Source organism: Rhipicephalus sanguineus, chromosome 8 (genome assembly GCF_013339695.2).
Source record: "Rhipicephalus sanguineus isolate Rsan-2018 chromosome 8, BIME_Rsan_1.4, whole genome shotgun sequence".
In the NCBI taxonomy this organism is placed as follows: domain Eukaryota; kingdom Metazoa; phylum Arthropoda; class Arachnida; order Ixodida; family Ixodidae; genus Rhipicephalus; species Rhipicephalus sanguineus.
In genome coordinates, this window is record NC_051183.1 from 18868488 (window position 1) to 18882096 (window position 13609).

At 46.9% G+C, this 13609-nt stretch overlaps 1 protein-coding gene across 1 annotated transcript; it reads left to right on the plus strand.

The window, feature by feature from the left end:
- Positions 1 to 2003: 2003 nt before the first annotated feature.
- On the plus strand, positions 2004 to 12848 carry LOC119403054 (uncharacterized). Its single transcript, XM_049418155.1, has 5 exons — positions 2004 to 2416; positions 5244 to 5769; positions 6825 to 6893; positions 7866 to 7955; positions 12261 to 12848. Exons 1-5 carry the CDS (start codon positions 2004 to 2006, stop codon positions 12846 to 12848), a joined length of 1686 nt encoding a protein of 561 aa, XP_049274112.1.
- Positions 12849 to 13609: the final 761 nt, after the last annotated feature.

A 13609-nucleotide genomic window follows, 5' to 3' on the forward strand; every position in this document is an offset into this window, starting at 1 on the left:
GGTTGCGACCAACAAGAAGAAATCGCAGATTCCCCTCTTCGCACACTTACGCATCAGTGCAGTCCAAACGAAGCGCTTGAAACAAAGTGCGTTGGCTCCTTTGGACGGCTTTCGAAACGCCAACATTCGATTCCTATGCGGGCAACGCATTTGCAGTGAGCGAAGTCTCAATACACGGCACTTATTTTTAGAGGTTCCGGAAGCAGTAATAAATGTCTTTCCTTGACGCTATTACAGGGCTAGCTGTCGTGCTCTGCGCTCTTCAATATATCGCCATATATCAGTCTCTTATTTGACAAAGCTATATTGACATTTCAAACCACTACGACAGCACATATGCATAAAAGCTGCAGTAATAGCAACTGCTACTGTCTGGTTTGTGCTGTCTCTGCTCTCGTCACCGTTCTCCATGAGCGCGCTGGTCTTTGGGCGTTCTCACAATGCGCAGCCGACCCATACTTGCGACCAAAGGGGCGCCCAGGTTTTTTCTATTACGGTGCGCCAAATTTTGACCTAAAACCAGGAACACAAACGTGTGTCTATATGGGAATGTCAACTAACTGCAACACTCGAGAAGTGCGTGACGTCACGAGAAAAAAAAAAAGAGTCAGCTCTATTGGACAGAGCACTTGCAGAAATTCTCTGCGAGAGGGAGAGCGATGCGGCTGTGGGCGGAGCTAACGTTCAATCTTAGGTTGTAACCGACGTAGGCGCACGAATGATGTAGGCGTGCGAACGAGTAGTAAAAGAACACAGTATGCCGTGAATTCTTGATTAAAGTATCAGTATTCGGACACGGGGCTCAACTGGGAATAAATAGCTCAGTGCCAATTCGCACAAGCACGCAACCTGCACGGCAGAAACGAAAGGTAAACAAACTCGACCTGTGCGAACTGCATCCCATTTGCAGGATGCCAATATCATTTATACATGGCCCACGCTGCTCGCTCTCGCGTGCATCGACCACACGCAGCCGAAAGCGGGATATGTAGGCGGCGCACGACACGATGGAATTGGAAAGGCCCGTCACAACACACACGAAACGGGAGATTGTGTTGGTCAAACCAGCAGCTGTCACCTGGTGCCCACAACACGAGACGGAAATTCTGCTGTTAGCAAATCGGTCGGGTAAGTCGCTGCCGTCACGTTACTGCAAATATCTGCAAGTATTTAGTTGATTTGAAAGTACAGGGCGCAGGTTTTCGAATGAACAGAATGGCCTCAACAGCGGGAATCGATATGTTTCACTTAACTGCAGGTTCTGTTTCTGCAACGTCTTGAATCAATTCATACCACAAGATTAATGCGTAGTCTTGCATTTTACCTTTTAGTCTTCCAGGTGAGGTTTCATATTGACTCATTTGAAAGAAAGACATCTAAGTTCCTGTTGTTGATGATTAGAGCCCATAGGTGGTTCGAACGTCAACCGTTGCTGACGTATCGAGACGTTGTACGGTATGTAAGAACAATTGTGGATCGACTATTGGCATCAAAAGAAAAACTTCCGAATGGTTCAAGATTAATCAATAGATTAGTACAGCTTTTCTTACAGCCTCTGCATTGCATTGTAACGTTCAACCTAATGAACTAATGTTACCACTCACTAATGCTGAAAAGCCCATAGAAACTTTTGTTGATTTAGTCCCCGCACAACAAGCCCGCGGTATGCTTGCATTTCGCTTCGCAAGTTACTTTTGTCAATATACTTAAAGAAATCTCAAAGTCAGATTTTCTTGTAAGTACCGCTGTTTAGTCCCATCTGCCCTTTTTTATTTCTTGTCTTTATCCATCGTATACTTTCATATGATCTCACAAGACCATATGCATTTTTTGCCTAGCCACTCAAAATTATGCACTTTTCTCGTTCACATCTTTCACCTATAGTGTGCAAGGTTCCTCCCTCTGTAGGAATTGCTCTTGGGTATTCTGGATCGCTGACCATTAAGGCCGACACTACTCTCAACCAACCGAAGCCTCTACGGCATCCACCACTCTGAGCCACCATGGTAAGCGCCATGGCCGCACGTATCCGGCCGTACGCCACGCTGTGCCGAGCAGCCGGCGTATTCTTCATCAGAAATATTCACTGCGCAAACCCGAGAGACGCCGTGGTGAGCTGGAAGTCCTGGTACACACTCTACTCAGTCGGCTGTCTCCTGACTTTTACGCTGGGCCAGCTCTATTTCGTTGCCAACAACACGATCCGCGTGTTTGCCAGTGTCCGCTCCTTCACCAAGTCTCTCGTCCTGGTCCTTCCCACGGTCGTAGCCTTCAAGGTGACGGTGAACATCGCAAGCTCCGTGTTCGGATCTTGGACTATGTTGGAGTTCTTCAAGATGTCGGCGGAACACGAGTTGAAGTCAGCGTTCGATTGGAAGAAGTACCGATACGGGTGTCGTCTTAGCTATGCCTTGAGGTAAGTTCATATTGTCACGTGGTGGGTTAGGCAAACAACTTTATTGGAGGCCCGGAGAGGGCGCGAACTCGTCGGACACCCGGCTAGTCCCACGTCCGGATCGGCAGGTCTAGCCCACCGGCCCGGTCACGGACATGCCGACAGCCAGGATTTCCTTATCTAAAGCTGGGCTACGTAGAAGCGCTGTGGTCACGTGGTAGTGACGGTGAAGAAAGCGATCGCAGTCGGTAAAGGTCAAACTCTATATTGGGCGAGCTTGTGCCCAGAATAGGAATGACACAAGTGAAACGATATCGGCGCGCACAGTCGTCGGTCGTCGAATAATCTGCTCGTCTGTGAATTGCATCGGCTTTTATGCATTCCTTATCGAACCTTCCAGCGTTAGCGCTGGAAGGTTCGGGATTGATTGTGGGCTTACCAGGCACGTCGACTACACTGGTGCCCGAAGTGTAACCTATGGTCCGACGTGACGTCGATACTCACCTTAAAGCGCAAACTTAAAGAGCCTTAAAGCACCTTAAAGCGCAAACTGCAGTGTACGGCTCTATGATATGCACATCATAACAAGCAGTTCTTGCCGTATTCCCCCGGCTTGAGCAGTGGTTGACCATATGGTTGGCGAGTCATAGGAGTTTATGAGTGCAAATCAGCGCAGCCGACAGGAGGGGACACTTATAATCATGTTGTACCAACACGCCCAATCCTAGTCTTCATGGAAGGTAATATGTAATGCTTATTGCATTGTTACAAACGCCGATAGCGAACACTACAACCACAGTTGACGTTGCCGAAATATGACGCCATTGTAGGTCCTTTCGTAAGCAGTTGGAAGCACTGGCGTAGCTCTGTGGATGAATGCACGACTGCTACGCAGAATGAGTGGCTTTGATTCTGGCTCTAGCCGTGATATTGTCTTTCTGTCCCTCTGATATTTCCCTCACCGACAACGCTGCCGGTGCCTGCCCGCATGTTCTGCGAAAAAACCTCCATAACGCGATCACGAAAAGATTTTTGAATGTTTGCTATCGCCGCTCCTGGATTCATACAGACTGTGAATCATCTGCGTCTCATTCCCGCATTCCCTGGGCCGTGGTGTATATACGGGTATGAGCCACACGTGACTGAAAGAAAGGGTGCCATGACGTACGTAACAACTATCTGACGCTGTTAATGTAATGACCTGTTGAACGTGTTCTTTATACACAATGCTCTCCCATGCAAATTTGGGTATGTTTCAAGTTAAAGAGACGACCACGAGAGCGCCCGGACGTAGGCGGTTATACGTACAGATACGTAGACGGAAACAGTCACAGCGCCTTTGGTTCGCTAAGAAGGAAGGAAGGAAGAAAGGTAGGAAGAAACAAGCGGAAGAACAGGGAGGTTAGCCAGTTCTTAGACCGGCTGGCTGCCCTGCGCTCGGTGAAGGGGTAAGGGGGGTAAAAATGATAGAATAGAGATGTTACAAAATAAAGGAGAGCAAGCAAAGCAAAAAGAGAAAAAATGCATTGCATTTAAAATGTGGTCTCAGTTACACGTACATACTGTACTAAGCATATTAGGGCGTCTTTTGGCAGTTTACTGCCGCAATATTGTACAGAACTGGGTGATTAGCAAGCGCATATGTAAAGGTTGTTTGCATGAAAACTGCAAGGACACGTCGTTCAAAGAACGTGGCATTTTTAAGAGCGGAGCAGTTATTAGTCCAGGTTTCCGCGTCCGTTGATGGCGTAGCGCTGGTCACGTGTCTTCGTGGTGTGGCGAGAGTGGGATTCGGTAAGAAGGGGAAGGGCTGCGCCACGCCAAGATGGGCGAGAGTGAGGCTTGGTGGAAAGGGTGGACAAATTAGAGGCGCGCCAAGAAGGGGAGTGTCAAGACTTAGCGGAGAGAGTGAACCAGTGATAAACGCACTAAAGGTGGCTGAAGATGAGCCTGACGAAGGAGGACCTCAGTTTTGCGGTTTCGATGGTGTTTGCGAAGTGCAGCTCGGCGTATTTTTTTCTCTCTCTCCAAGTGTTCAATTTCGTGAAGACGTAATCTTTGTTAGGGACAGCTTACCCGGCTTACCGCCTTAGATTATTAGAATACATACTGCTACAAACTGTGAAACATTTTTATACACGTACTCAAATCGTCATTTCTACATTTAAAGAATGGTTGCACGCGCAGCACCCCCATGGTAGGGGACATAGCACTTCAAACAGTTTCCCTACCTGTCCCAAACGTACTACGCAGCATAGGTAGGCAAAAAAAGCGGAGCTCGCTCCCACTCACTCAAGGTATATTTTGCGCTTAGGGTTCACTCGGACTCACACTCATCAAAATCTTCCTCAATCCGGCTAGGATTCATTAAAATTTTTCTCAACCGGGCTCACTCAGACTCAGACTCAGTGCTAGATCTGAGTTTCAGGGAGTCTGAGTGAGTCGACTCATGACTGCGTTAGCGTATAATTAACCTTTTCGACCACGGTGTGAATGCTCTTTAACATCAATATCTGACATAATCGAAGCAGCACGTTGTGCCTTTTGATCTCGTACCTGAAAATGCGACTTATCAGTGGTTGCAAGTACGCAGAACTCTGCATCACTCACTTTTTCTCAGCACAGATTCACGTTTGGGAACGGCGGGCAATATATTCGTGATTTTCATTAGCGACAGCTTGCCGCTCTGCACCAGCAGGGTACATACTACTCTAAATCGTGCAACATTAACATAACGTACAGACAGACATAAATGATGACCGAAAACTTGCCATAGTGACGCTAATATGCTATCACGTGCGAAAAGGTATATGGAAAATGGCCGTCTTTTCAACCTATTTCTACGCAGATTCTTCGTTGGAATTTCATTCTTCGCTCACCTGATAGCCAACGCCAACATTACCATCAAGCTGCTCCACATCGAGGGCAACTCCTTCCTCGAGTTCGTGCTGAAGGCCGTCATGTTCCTGTTCAACTTTCTCTTCTTCACGTACGACATGTTGCACTTCATCATCCTGAGACCCTGTTGTGAGGTTCTCATCAGCTACATACGCCAGGAGCAAGACTCCCTCAATTACATCCTTGCGATGTCCGAGACACCCTTCACCAAGATCGCGGCCGTCGATAAGGAGTTAGACCGAGTGAGACTTAACATGTCCTCGATCGTGAGTCTGAGGAAGGTGTTAAACTCGGTCTGGCAGTTCTCAATCATGGCCTCTGCCGCAGGTCTTTTGATTGTGTCGTGCATAAACATCTACAGCCTTTTCGACGAAGGTGTCCCTAAAGACCAGCTTCTGTTGATCATGTCTTACTGTGGTTACGCCACGGTAGACTTTGTGGATGTTGCGCGACTGAGTCAGACAATGGGAAATGAGGTGAGTGTGACGTCTCTTGTGTTCGTTGTTCCTGTAGACCTCTCTTCGCATACTGATTGCGTTATTTCGTCGGCAGATGACCATTGGTGAAATATTCACCTTCGTTTGATATGTGGTCCTCCCCTAGTGTGTAGGTTTCTTGTTTTATATTTAGGTGAATCGAAACAATAGCTCTAGAAATTAACTTGATATAACCATGCGGATTGATATGTGGAACAGTTAGCATCAAGAGAGCACATATGTTCGAAAATTAGGCTAAGGAGAGTCCTCATTACAAAGGCGTTCAGATGGACACTATTCTGCTTGCCGCAAGCATTTCAGAAGACGAATCAGAACAATGTTACCATATACTAATACACATCTCCAGCCCCGTAAGAAGAAGAGAGTAGCCGGGCAATGTCTTAAGGTGCGCGTTTCGTTTTACTTCGAAGTTAAAAAGCATTTTTGTTTCGGCATGTTCCGTAAATGTTCGGTATCTCTTACACTAAACAAACTATTTCAGAGTTGCCAGTTCCGCTTATAGTAAGCGGATTTGGGCTTCTTTATTTGCCGAGTCGCTGGCAGTATTTTCCGGTCGCGTGTCGTGTTTTTTTTGGCGTATTTACGTTTTGCCATCGAATATTGTTGTTTAGATGGTCATCGCGTTCAGCGATAGCCCGTTTGTCGAATACTGAGTAGTTGAGTGTTGAAATCAAACGTACGTTGGGTGAATCAACAAATAATGTGAATCATGCACTGGCAAACGTGCACTCAACCGAGTGGAGACTACCCTGGAGACCATGCTAAAAAGCAAATACGTGCTTTCGTTCATAGTTGCGCATATTCTCGCTGTAAAAAATAACTAAAGTGACTTTTTCAATTGTTTGTATTTGAATGACATTTTCTGTTATAATTAAAATATCTTCAAGTATAGGAAAATTCAACAAATTTCCGCTCCTTTTGGGCTTCTTTTGTGATGATTATTTGCTTGTTAGCTTGGTTGCATCTGGCAACTCTGGGAAACTTGTGCGTGTTTTCTGCGGATCATTTGTCGTTTGCTTCTATTTCCAATGTAGGTATTAAAGCTGCGGGAAAGCCTTATGAAGGTTGCAGTGTTCCACGACTCACCTACGCATTTCCGTCGGGTACGTGCGACTGCTCTTTACCTTGACATGTATTGGCTGCTACTGATTGTTCTGGTGTGCGCGGTTCAAGCACGTGGCGGCACCTCGTGGGCTCTACCTGCACAACGTGGCATCTCAGATCGTATGCTGGGGCGTCATTGCTTGCAAAATGAGCCGGTACCAGTGTACCCCGCCTGGAGCATAGTTTGCCAAGGGGAGATGAAGCAATTTCTCTTGTTTTCACGCAGTGGTCAATTTTCTCCAGCGTGCAGAGCCGTAATATTTGACTTACATTTTAAAACTAGCATTCACTACTCAACAACAGAGTTAATAATTGCTGGGGTTTTACGTACCAAAACCACGATATGATTATGAGAGACTATCAGAGGCGCCACAGTGGAGGGCACCGGAAATTTAAACCACCTGAGGTTCTTAATAATAATAATAATAATATTTGGGGTTTAACATCCTAAAACCACGCTATGAATATGAGAGACGCCGTATAGGAGGGCTCCGGAAATGTCGACCACCTGGGGTTCCTTAACGTGCACCTCTATCTAAGTACACGGGCCTCAAACATTTTCACCGCCATCGAAAATGCAGCCGCCGCTGCCGGTATTCGATCCCGCGGCCTTCGGGTCAGCAGTCCAGTGCCATAACCACTAGACCACCGTTGCGGGGCCCACCTGTTGTTGTTTAACTTGCACTAAATATAAGCACACGAGCCTCCAGCATAACGCCTCCATCGAAATGCGGCCGCCGCGGCCGCGGTTGAACACCGTGACCTGCAGGTCGGCGGTCAAGCACTATAACCACTAGACCAACACGGCGGCTCAACGACAGGGTTTTCTGACCATGTTCAAATAGTCTTGCAGAGTGCGTATGAACACTGCGAAGCGTGGAAAAAGGTCATCCTTCTCAAACAAGATTATTGATGTGGCCTGGACGACCTTTGCAATATCCTCGGCTGATATTGTTCCGTTGCATTTACAGGTTGCATACCTCCATGGCACCCTTGAGCCAGACGAGATGTTCTTGAGTGGCGGAAATTTTTTCACCCTGAACTTGCCCCTCCTTGTGTCGGTAAGGAATTCATTGTACTATTTTGTTTCTATAAACACGACAATGCTGAAGACAACTAGCTTTGGGGAGTCGTTATAACTGTTACTGCTAGTGCTTGTACTAAAACGTGATTCTCTTTATAAAGACTCATGCTAATTTCAAAAGATGATGCCAGTTACAAATGTTCAACAGAGAAACAACAAATTAGGTCGCTTAGGTATGAAATTTAAGATATTAAATATAGAATACAATCAGCAATAATTATGGTTGGCGTAGAGGGAAGGGGAAGCATTCGATGGCCTCAAATCATTCCCAGCTTTGAGCACTACATTGCATTTCCATAGGCCACATATATTTATATGTGGTCACGTTGTATTATATGGGCCACATTGTATGGACCACTCGGGCAAGCACATGCACACATGAGGAGTGTAGTCAATATGATCGCCAACGACGCCGTAAGTGTGAATATCTTAATTAAAATATAAGAATACAAAGCATGGGGTGTCAGCGAAATTTGATGATGCGCCATTTCCCATTCCTCCTTCTTATTTCAGCTCCTATGTCATTCACGTTGCAACTATTCACAGGAAGGCCGAGCCATTTTGGAGCGAAACTGCATGTGTTTTTTCTACTCGTCTCACATGAAGTAGAATTCCTTTGGAAATGTCAGCTCATTACGTTAAAGATCACTTCAAATATCAATTCAGATGGCTTGTTGACGGCAACATGTCAGACAGCGCTCCACGCGAAGATGGCTTCATTTTTACTAAAGCTATGAATTTCCCACTTAGTGATGGGTCCATCATTACTTGTTTTTTTTTTTTTTGCTTTTGTGAGTCTACGTAGCATTTACATGAAGTACTGCTTTCCTGAAAGTTTTTGTAGATTGTATGAATGTACCCAGCGTAGGTGTGCGTAAGGCCTTGCTGATGTCTGCCTGAAAGGAAATTATGTATAATTTTTCAAGCTAGCAGGACATGTGCTAACCTTTCGTTCTAACGCTCTTATTCATCTTCTGACCACAGCTTGCAGGATCTGTCATAACATACTCCGTCATCTTGGTGCAAACGAGCGACAGCGTGGAACACAAGGCGACGCCGAGATAGAAGCATCGAAAATCTGGAGTGCAACGACAGGAGCGGAGCGAGCCAAGAAGTTCTGTTTAGATCTTCGAATAAACGTATGGTTGGTATATTAGATAGAGTGTCTGAGAAAGCCTGACCAGAGTTCGCCAGTGCAATGGCGCGCAACGGAAGAGCGTTATCAATTTATCATATATCCGCCAGAGATAAATAGCGAAAGAGTATACAGTATGCACTCGAAAATAGGTAACGAACGAGTATAGGTCGACCCATGCCTTTCGAGGAACGGATAGATTGGGACATGACACATCTTTGTGTGGCAAATTGGAGGATGACACGTGAACAGTAACTTCATTAGCTCGGCACTTTTGCTAGCTTTGATCACAAATATAGGTCGAGCTTCTTTGGTCCCGAATATAGGTCGATAGCTAATTATGGGTGGCATTCCCGAAGAAAAAGGTCGACCTTTGTTCGAATAAATACTGTCACCGCATAATTTATCGCCCGAAAGAAAGAAAGGCCCCTAGAAAGTATCTTCACTCTAAGGTTCCTGGAGCTCGAGCCATATCAAACGCCCTCGCTATAAGCCATCACTGATCTTCGAGGCCGGAGCCGGCCAACGCTCTTCCTCAGAGACCGGTGGGGGCTCGTAATGAAGGACTTGGAAGGGGGGGGGGGAGGAGGGGTGCATTGAGTTTCTTACAATATTTACTAGAGGGAACTGTGGAACTTCGATCGTTCAGCCACCATGGGAATGATGGATAGTACGCGGATTTGCCTAGTCTTTGTGCTTGCGGCTCGAATGCACTTCTAGCTTTGTTTATCGGTTGCGTTTTGGCGGTTGTTTTGGGTAAAAAAATGGCTTAATTATTGTGAACTTCATGACTTGATTTAAATTGGTCAGCCTAAAAACGTCAACGTGGTGAAGTGGGACTGCGGACTTTTGCGCAGTTTTTTCTTGCTACAAAGCGGCTGCAGGCAACACGGAGCCGAAAGAACGAAGCCTAGGCGAATCCATGCACTACCCATGATTCCCATGCTGGCTGAAGCGCGATGCGTTGCAGCTTCCATAGGCTGTAGCGCTGAATTCCCTTTCAGCGTACAATTTATGAAACTCTGCGGTGGAAGAGGGTTCATTGTAATGCTTGTTTGCAGCCTCCTAATGTCTAAGAGATCTGGGCCCTCCGCAAAAGTGACAGTGTTAGTATAATTCTGTCAGAGTTGGGAGGTGGTTCGCTGGAGACTAGGGGCACGTGTTAACCTGCAAAAAGACAGTAGGACAACTGAAAGTTGAGCTAGTTCGCAAGGATTCATCATGGATCAAGGTAAGGCTTGCAGACAAGAATACGCTGAGAGAAACAGACAGCGCAAACCACGGCGTCCATGTTGTCCGGCTCTACTCTGTGTCCTTGTCTGCATCCTTGACTGTGTTTCGTGTCCTTGTCTGTATTGCGCTTACTTGTCTACATTCTTTTATGATACACCCGGTAATATGGGAAAGGTGGGCCAATCAAAATAGATGCAAGCTTTCTGCTTTTCGCGGAAAAATGCCGGACGCACAAAAGGTGAGAAAGGCGCAGGTCTAGTAATGCCCAACAAAACGAGGTTCATGATCTCTAAACACTCGAAATGAAAACACCATAAATAAAAACGGACTGCTCGCGTGATTTTACGTTACACGAAAATAGCCATTGAGAACATGTGTTTCACAATGTAAAATGCGCATTGAATACTCAGATACACAGGCAGTATGCAACTTATTAATGCGGAAAGCTTCTGCGACATCCTCAGCTTATTATTTCTGTGTTTATACGAGATGCCAGGTGTTCACACCAGCAGGATTTTACACGAGAAGACAAGCGCAAAGCTTGCAATAGTTTCTAGTGTCACAAGAGGCGACGACGTGCTATGCGCCATCAAATGCGCATTAGTTTTACCTCAAAGCTTGTCTTACGATTTATAATGAGTGAAGCACGTATAGATACAATGATTTGTCATGGTAAATGAAGTCCACCAGTAGTCCATGTTCCCATAATATCATACAATTCTCAAATACGCGCACGTATCAAACAAACGACCCTTCCACCCAAGGCACGTCGACGGTACGTTGCAGCGCGGTCGTGTCAATACGTCGAGGGAAGCAAAATTCTAATTAACCTTTTATGACCCTAAGCGACGGCGTGCATATCGATTGCTGCACACGTCTACGAGTGGTACAACGACATTCACGCCATCAAAAATGTTAAAGAACGCAACCCTTCGGTCAGTGACATGAGTAATGGAAATTGGCCTCCGCAAAAAGTGTACGCCTAAATTAAGAAGTGCTGACATACGTCCTGTCACGACACTATGCAAATGCGGCAGGAGCAACTGGAGTCTTTAATATCCGCTAAGTGCCAGAATACGGGATGAATATCGACGAACGCTACGATCGCCGGACGCACAGATCCTCTACAGAGTTGCAATATTAACAAGCTCCGTATGATATGCGTCCTGCATAGAACAGTATCGTACTCTCAACTACAGGGGAAAATGCGTGCGCAAAAACAGTACTTACAAGTGGTAATAACGAACAGCGTTGTCTAGCATATAATTAATCTCATTTCTATATATGGTATACAATTGTACTCTGAAATGTGCTGCATCCTATTGCACGCTGACGTTCTATCAATATGCCCACGTGCTTTGTTCTCGATGTAGAGACTGGCAGTATCGAAAATAAATATATTATTTATTAATTAGTTAATTAAAATATATAGAATTACCGCGGATGACTATCAGTAAAACTATATGCAACGTATTACGAGGTTATTAGGCGAGTTATAGAATCGGCTCCATGTATGACAATTCTTAGCAGTTAGACGGTACGAGTTGTATCACAGGAATTCCACGGGTTTACTTGCTGTTTTATAAACTTATTGACCCATGGCTTATTCTTCAGTAGGAGATGAACTACTCGAAAAAATGAGAGCATAGCGCTAAAGGAACGGATGAATACACATAGGTAGACGGTTCAGTTCATAAGGAATAAAGAATACACACATGCATACATACATTTCCGATGACGTCTTTCAAATGCTGCTCTCTAAGAACCCTGGCACTGTCTCTGAACTCAACTGAGCTTTGCCAGAGTTTCGACGAGCTCCGAAGACAGCGCCTTCTCACGCGCCGCCAACACGTATCTGATGAAGCCATCTCGAGCGTGGCTAGCGCTCCTCACTTCGAGTCACTGTTCTCCCAGATAAACGAGTTTGTCCGTGCTGAGGTCGCTCGTCAGCTTTGGCTGCTATCAACAGCCGGCCAACCACCATCGCCTTTGCCAGCAAACATACGCCAGGTGATACAGGAGCAAGTTTGCGCTGCTCTGCCTTCTGCCCGCGACACTCCACCGGCGCCGACCCCTGTTCCCTGTGCCGACGTAAATTCTCCCCTGAGCTACGCCCAAGTTGCCGCACGGTCGCCGCCTCAGTCCTTCCCGCCATTACCATCTGCCGTGCCACTGCGACCAACACCCCGCCTCAATCACGCCATGTACCTGCAGGGTAGCGGACAATGGCGCACTTTCGACAACCGGCCAATGTGCTTTGCCTGTGGGCTACCTGGCCACGTCGCTCGATATTGCCGTCGTCGAGTACGTCCCTACCACCAGACCTTCGAACCTGACCCGTATGTGTCACCGCGGCCATCGTTCTCGGCGTCTCGGAACCCCGGCCAGATGTCTTCATATACCGACCATCATCCTCCTGCCAACCGCCGCTCGCCATCGCCTCGACGCCGCTCGCTATCGCCAATGCGCCGTCGTCCCTCTACGCCGGAGCGGGAAAACTAATTGCCGCAGTTCCAGAGGCAGGAACTGCGTCACCCGCGAAAAGACCAAGGCCTCTCCCTTCACCGACGAACGTTATCGACGTGTATGTGGATGGCGTCGCTGCACTCGCCCTTGTCGATACAGGTGCAGCAGTTTCAGTTATCAGTGCCAAACTCTGCCGCTTGCTCAAAAAAGTTACGACGCCGCTGTCCAACATATCGCTTCGCACCGCCAGCGCAGACCGCGTCACGCCGGCCGCTGCATGTTCTGCTCGCGTCGTAATTAACGATCTCCTCTACGTCGTCGAATTTTTAGTCATGCATTCTTGTTCACATGACGTCATTTTGGGCTGGGACTTTCTATCCGCTAATAAAGCCGTCATCGACTGTTCTCGCGCTGAAGTGGCATATGAAGCGCTTTGCGATGCCCCGTTATTTGACGCTCGTGAAGCCGAGGACAAGCTATTTGTTGCGGAAAACGTTACTATACCGCCGCACTCCTTTGCCCTTGCCACGGTGTCCTGCAACAGTATCGCCAAGTCAAGCGCACTTTTTACGCCATCTCCTATCTTCGTCCGCCGCAAATGTTCACCGCTGCCTTTTGCCCTTTTGGAAATCCGTGACGGTGTCAGCACACTGCTTGTCTTTAACCTTTTTTCATGGCCTCTTACACTACTTCGCGGAGAGTGCGTCGGACGTGTCCACGGTGTCGACCGTTCGACCATCACTGACATGCAAACTGCTTCCACCGCCGAACACGAAGTCGTCGGAGTGACCTGTGAC

Excerpts from the sequence above, each read along its gene's own strand:
- LOC119403054 (XM_049418155.1), top strand. The coding sequence starts at position 2,004 with ATGGTAAGCGCCATGGCCGCACGTATCCGGCCGTACGCCACGCTGTGC. Across the intron at positions 2,417-5,243 it reads CGTCTTAGCTATGCCTTGAG|ATTCTTCGTTGGAATTTCAT; the intron begins GTAAGTTCATAT and ends ATTTCTACGCAG. Across the intron at positions 5,770-6,824 it reads GTCAGACAATGGGAAATGAG|GTATTAAAGCTGCGGGAAAG; the intron begins GTGAGTGTGACG and ends TTTCCAATGTAG.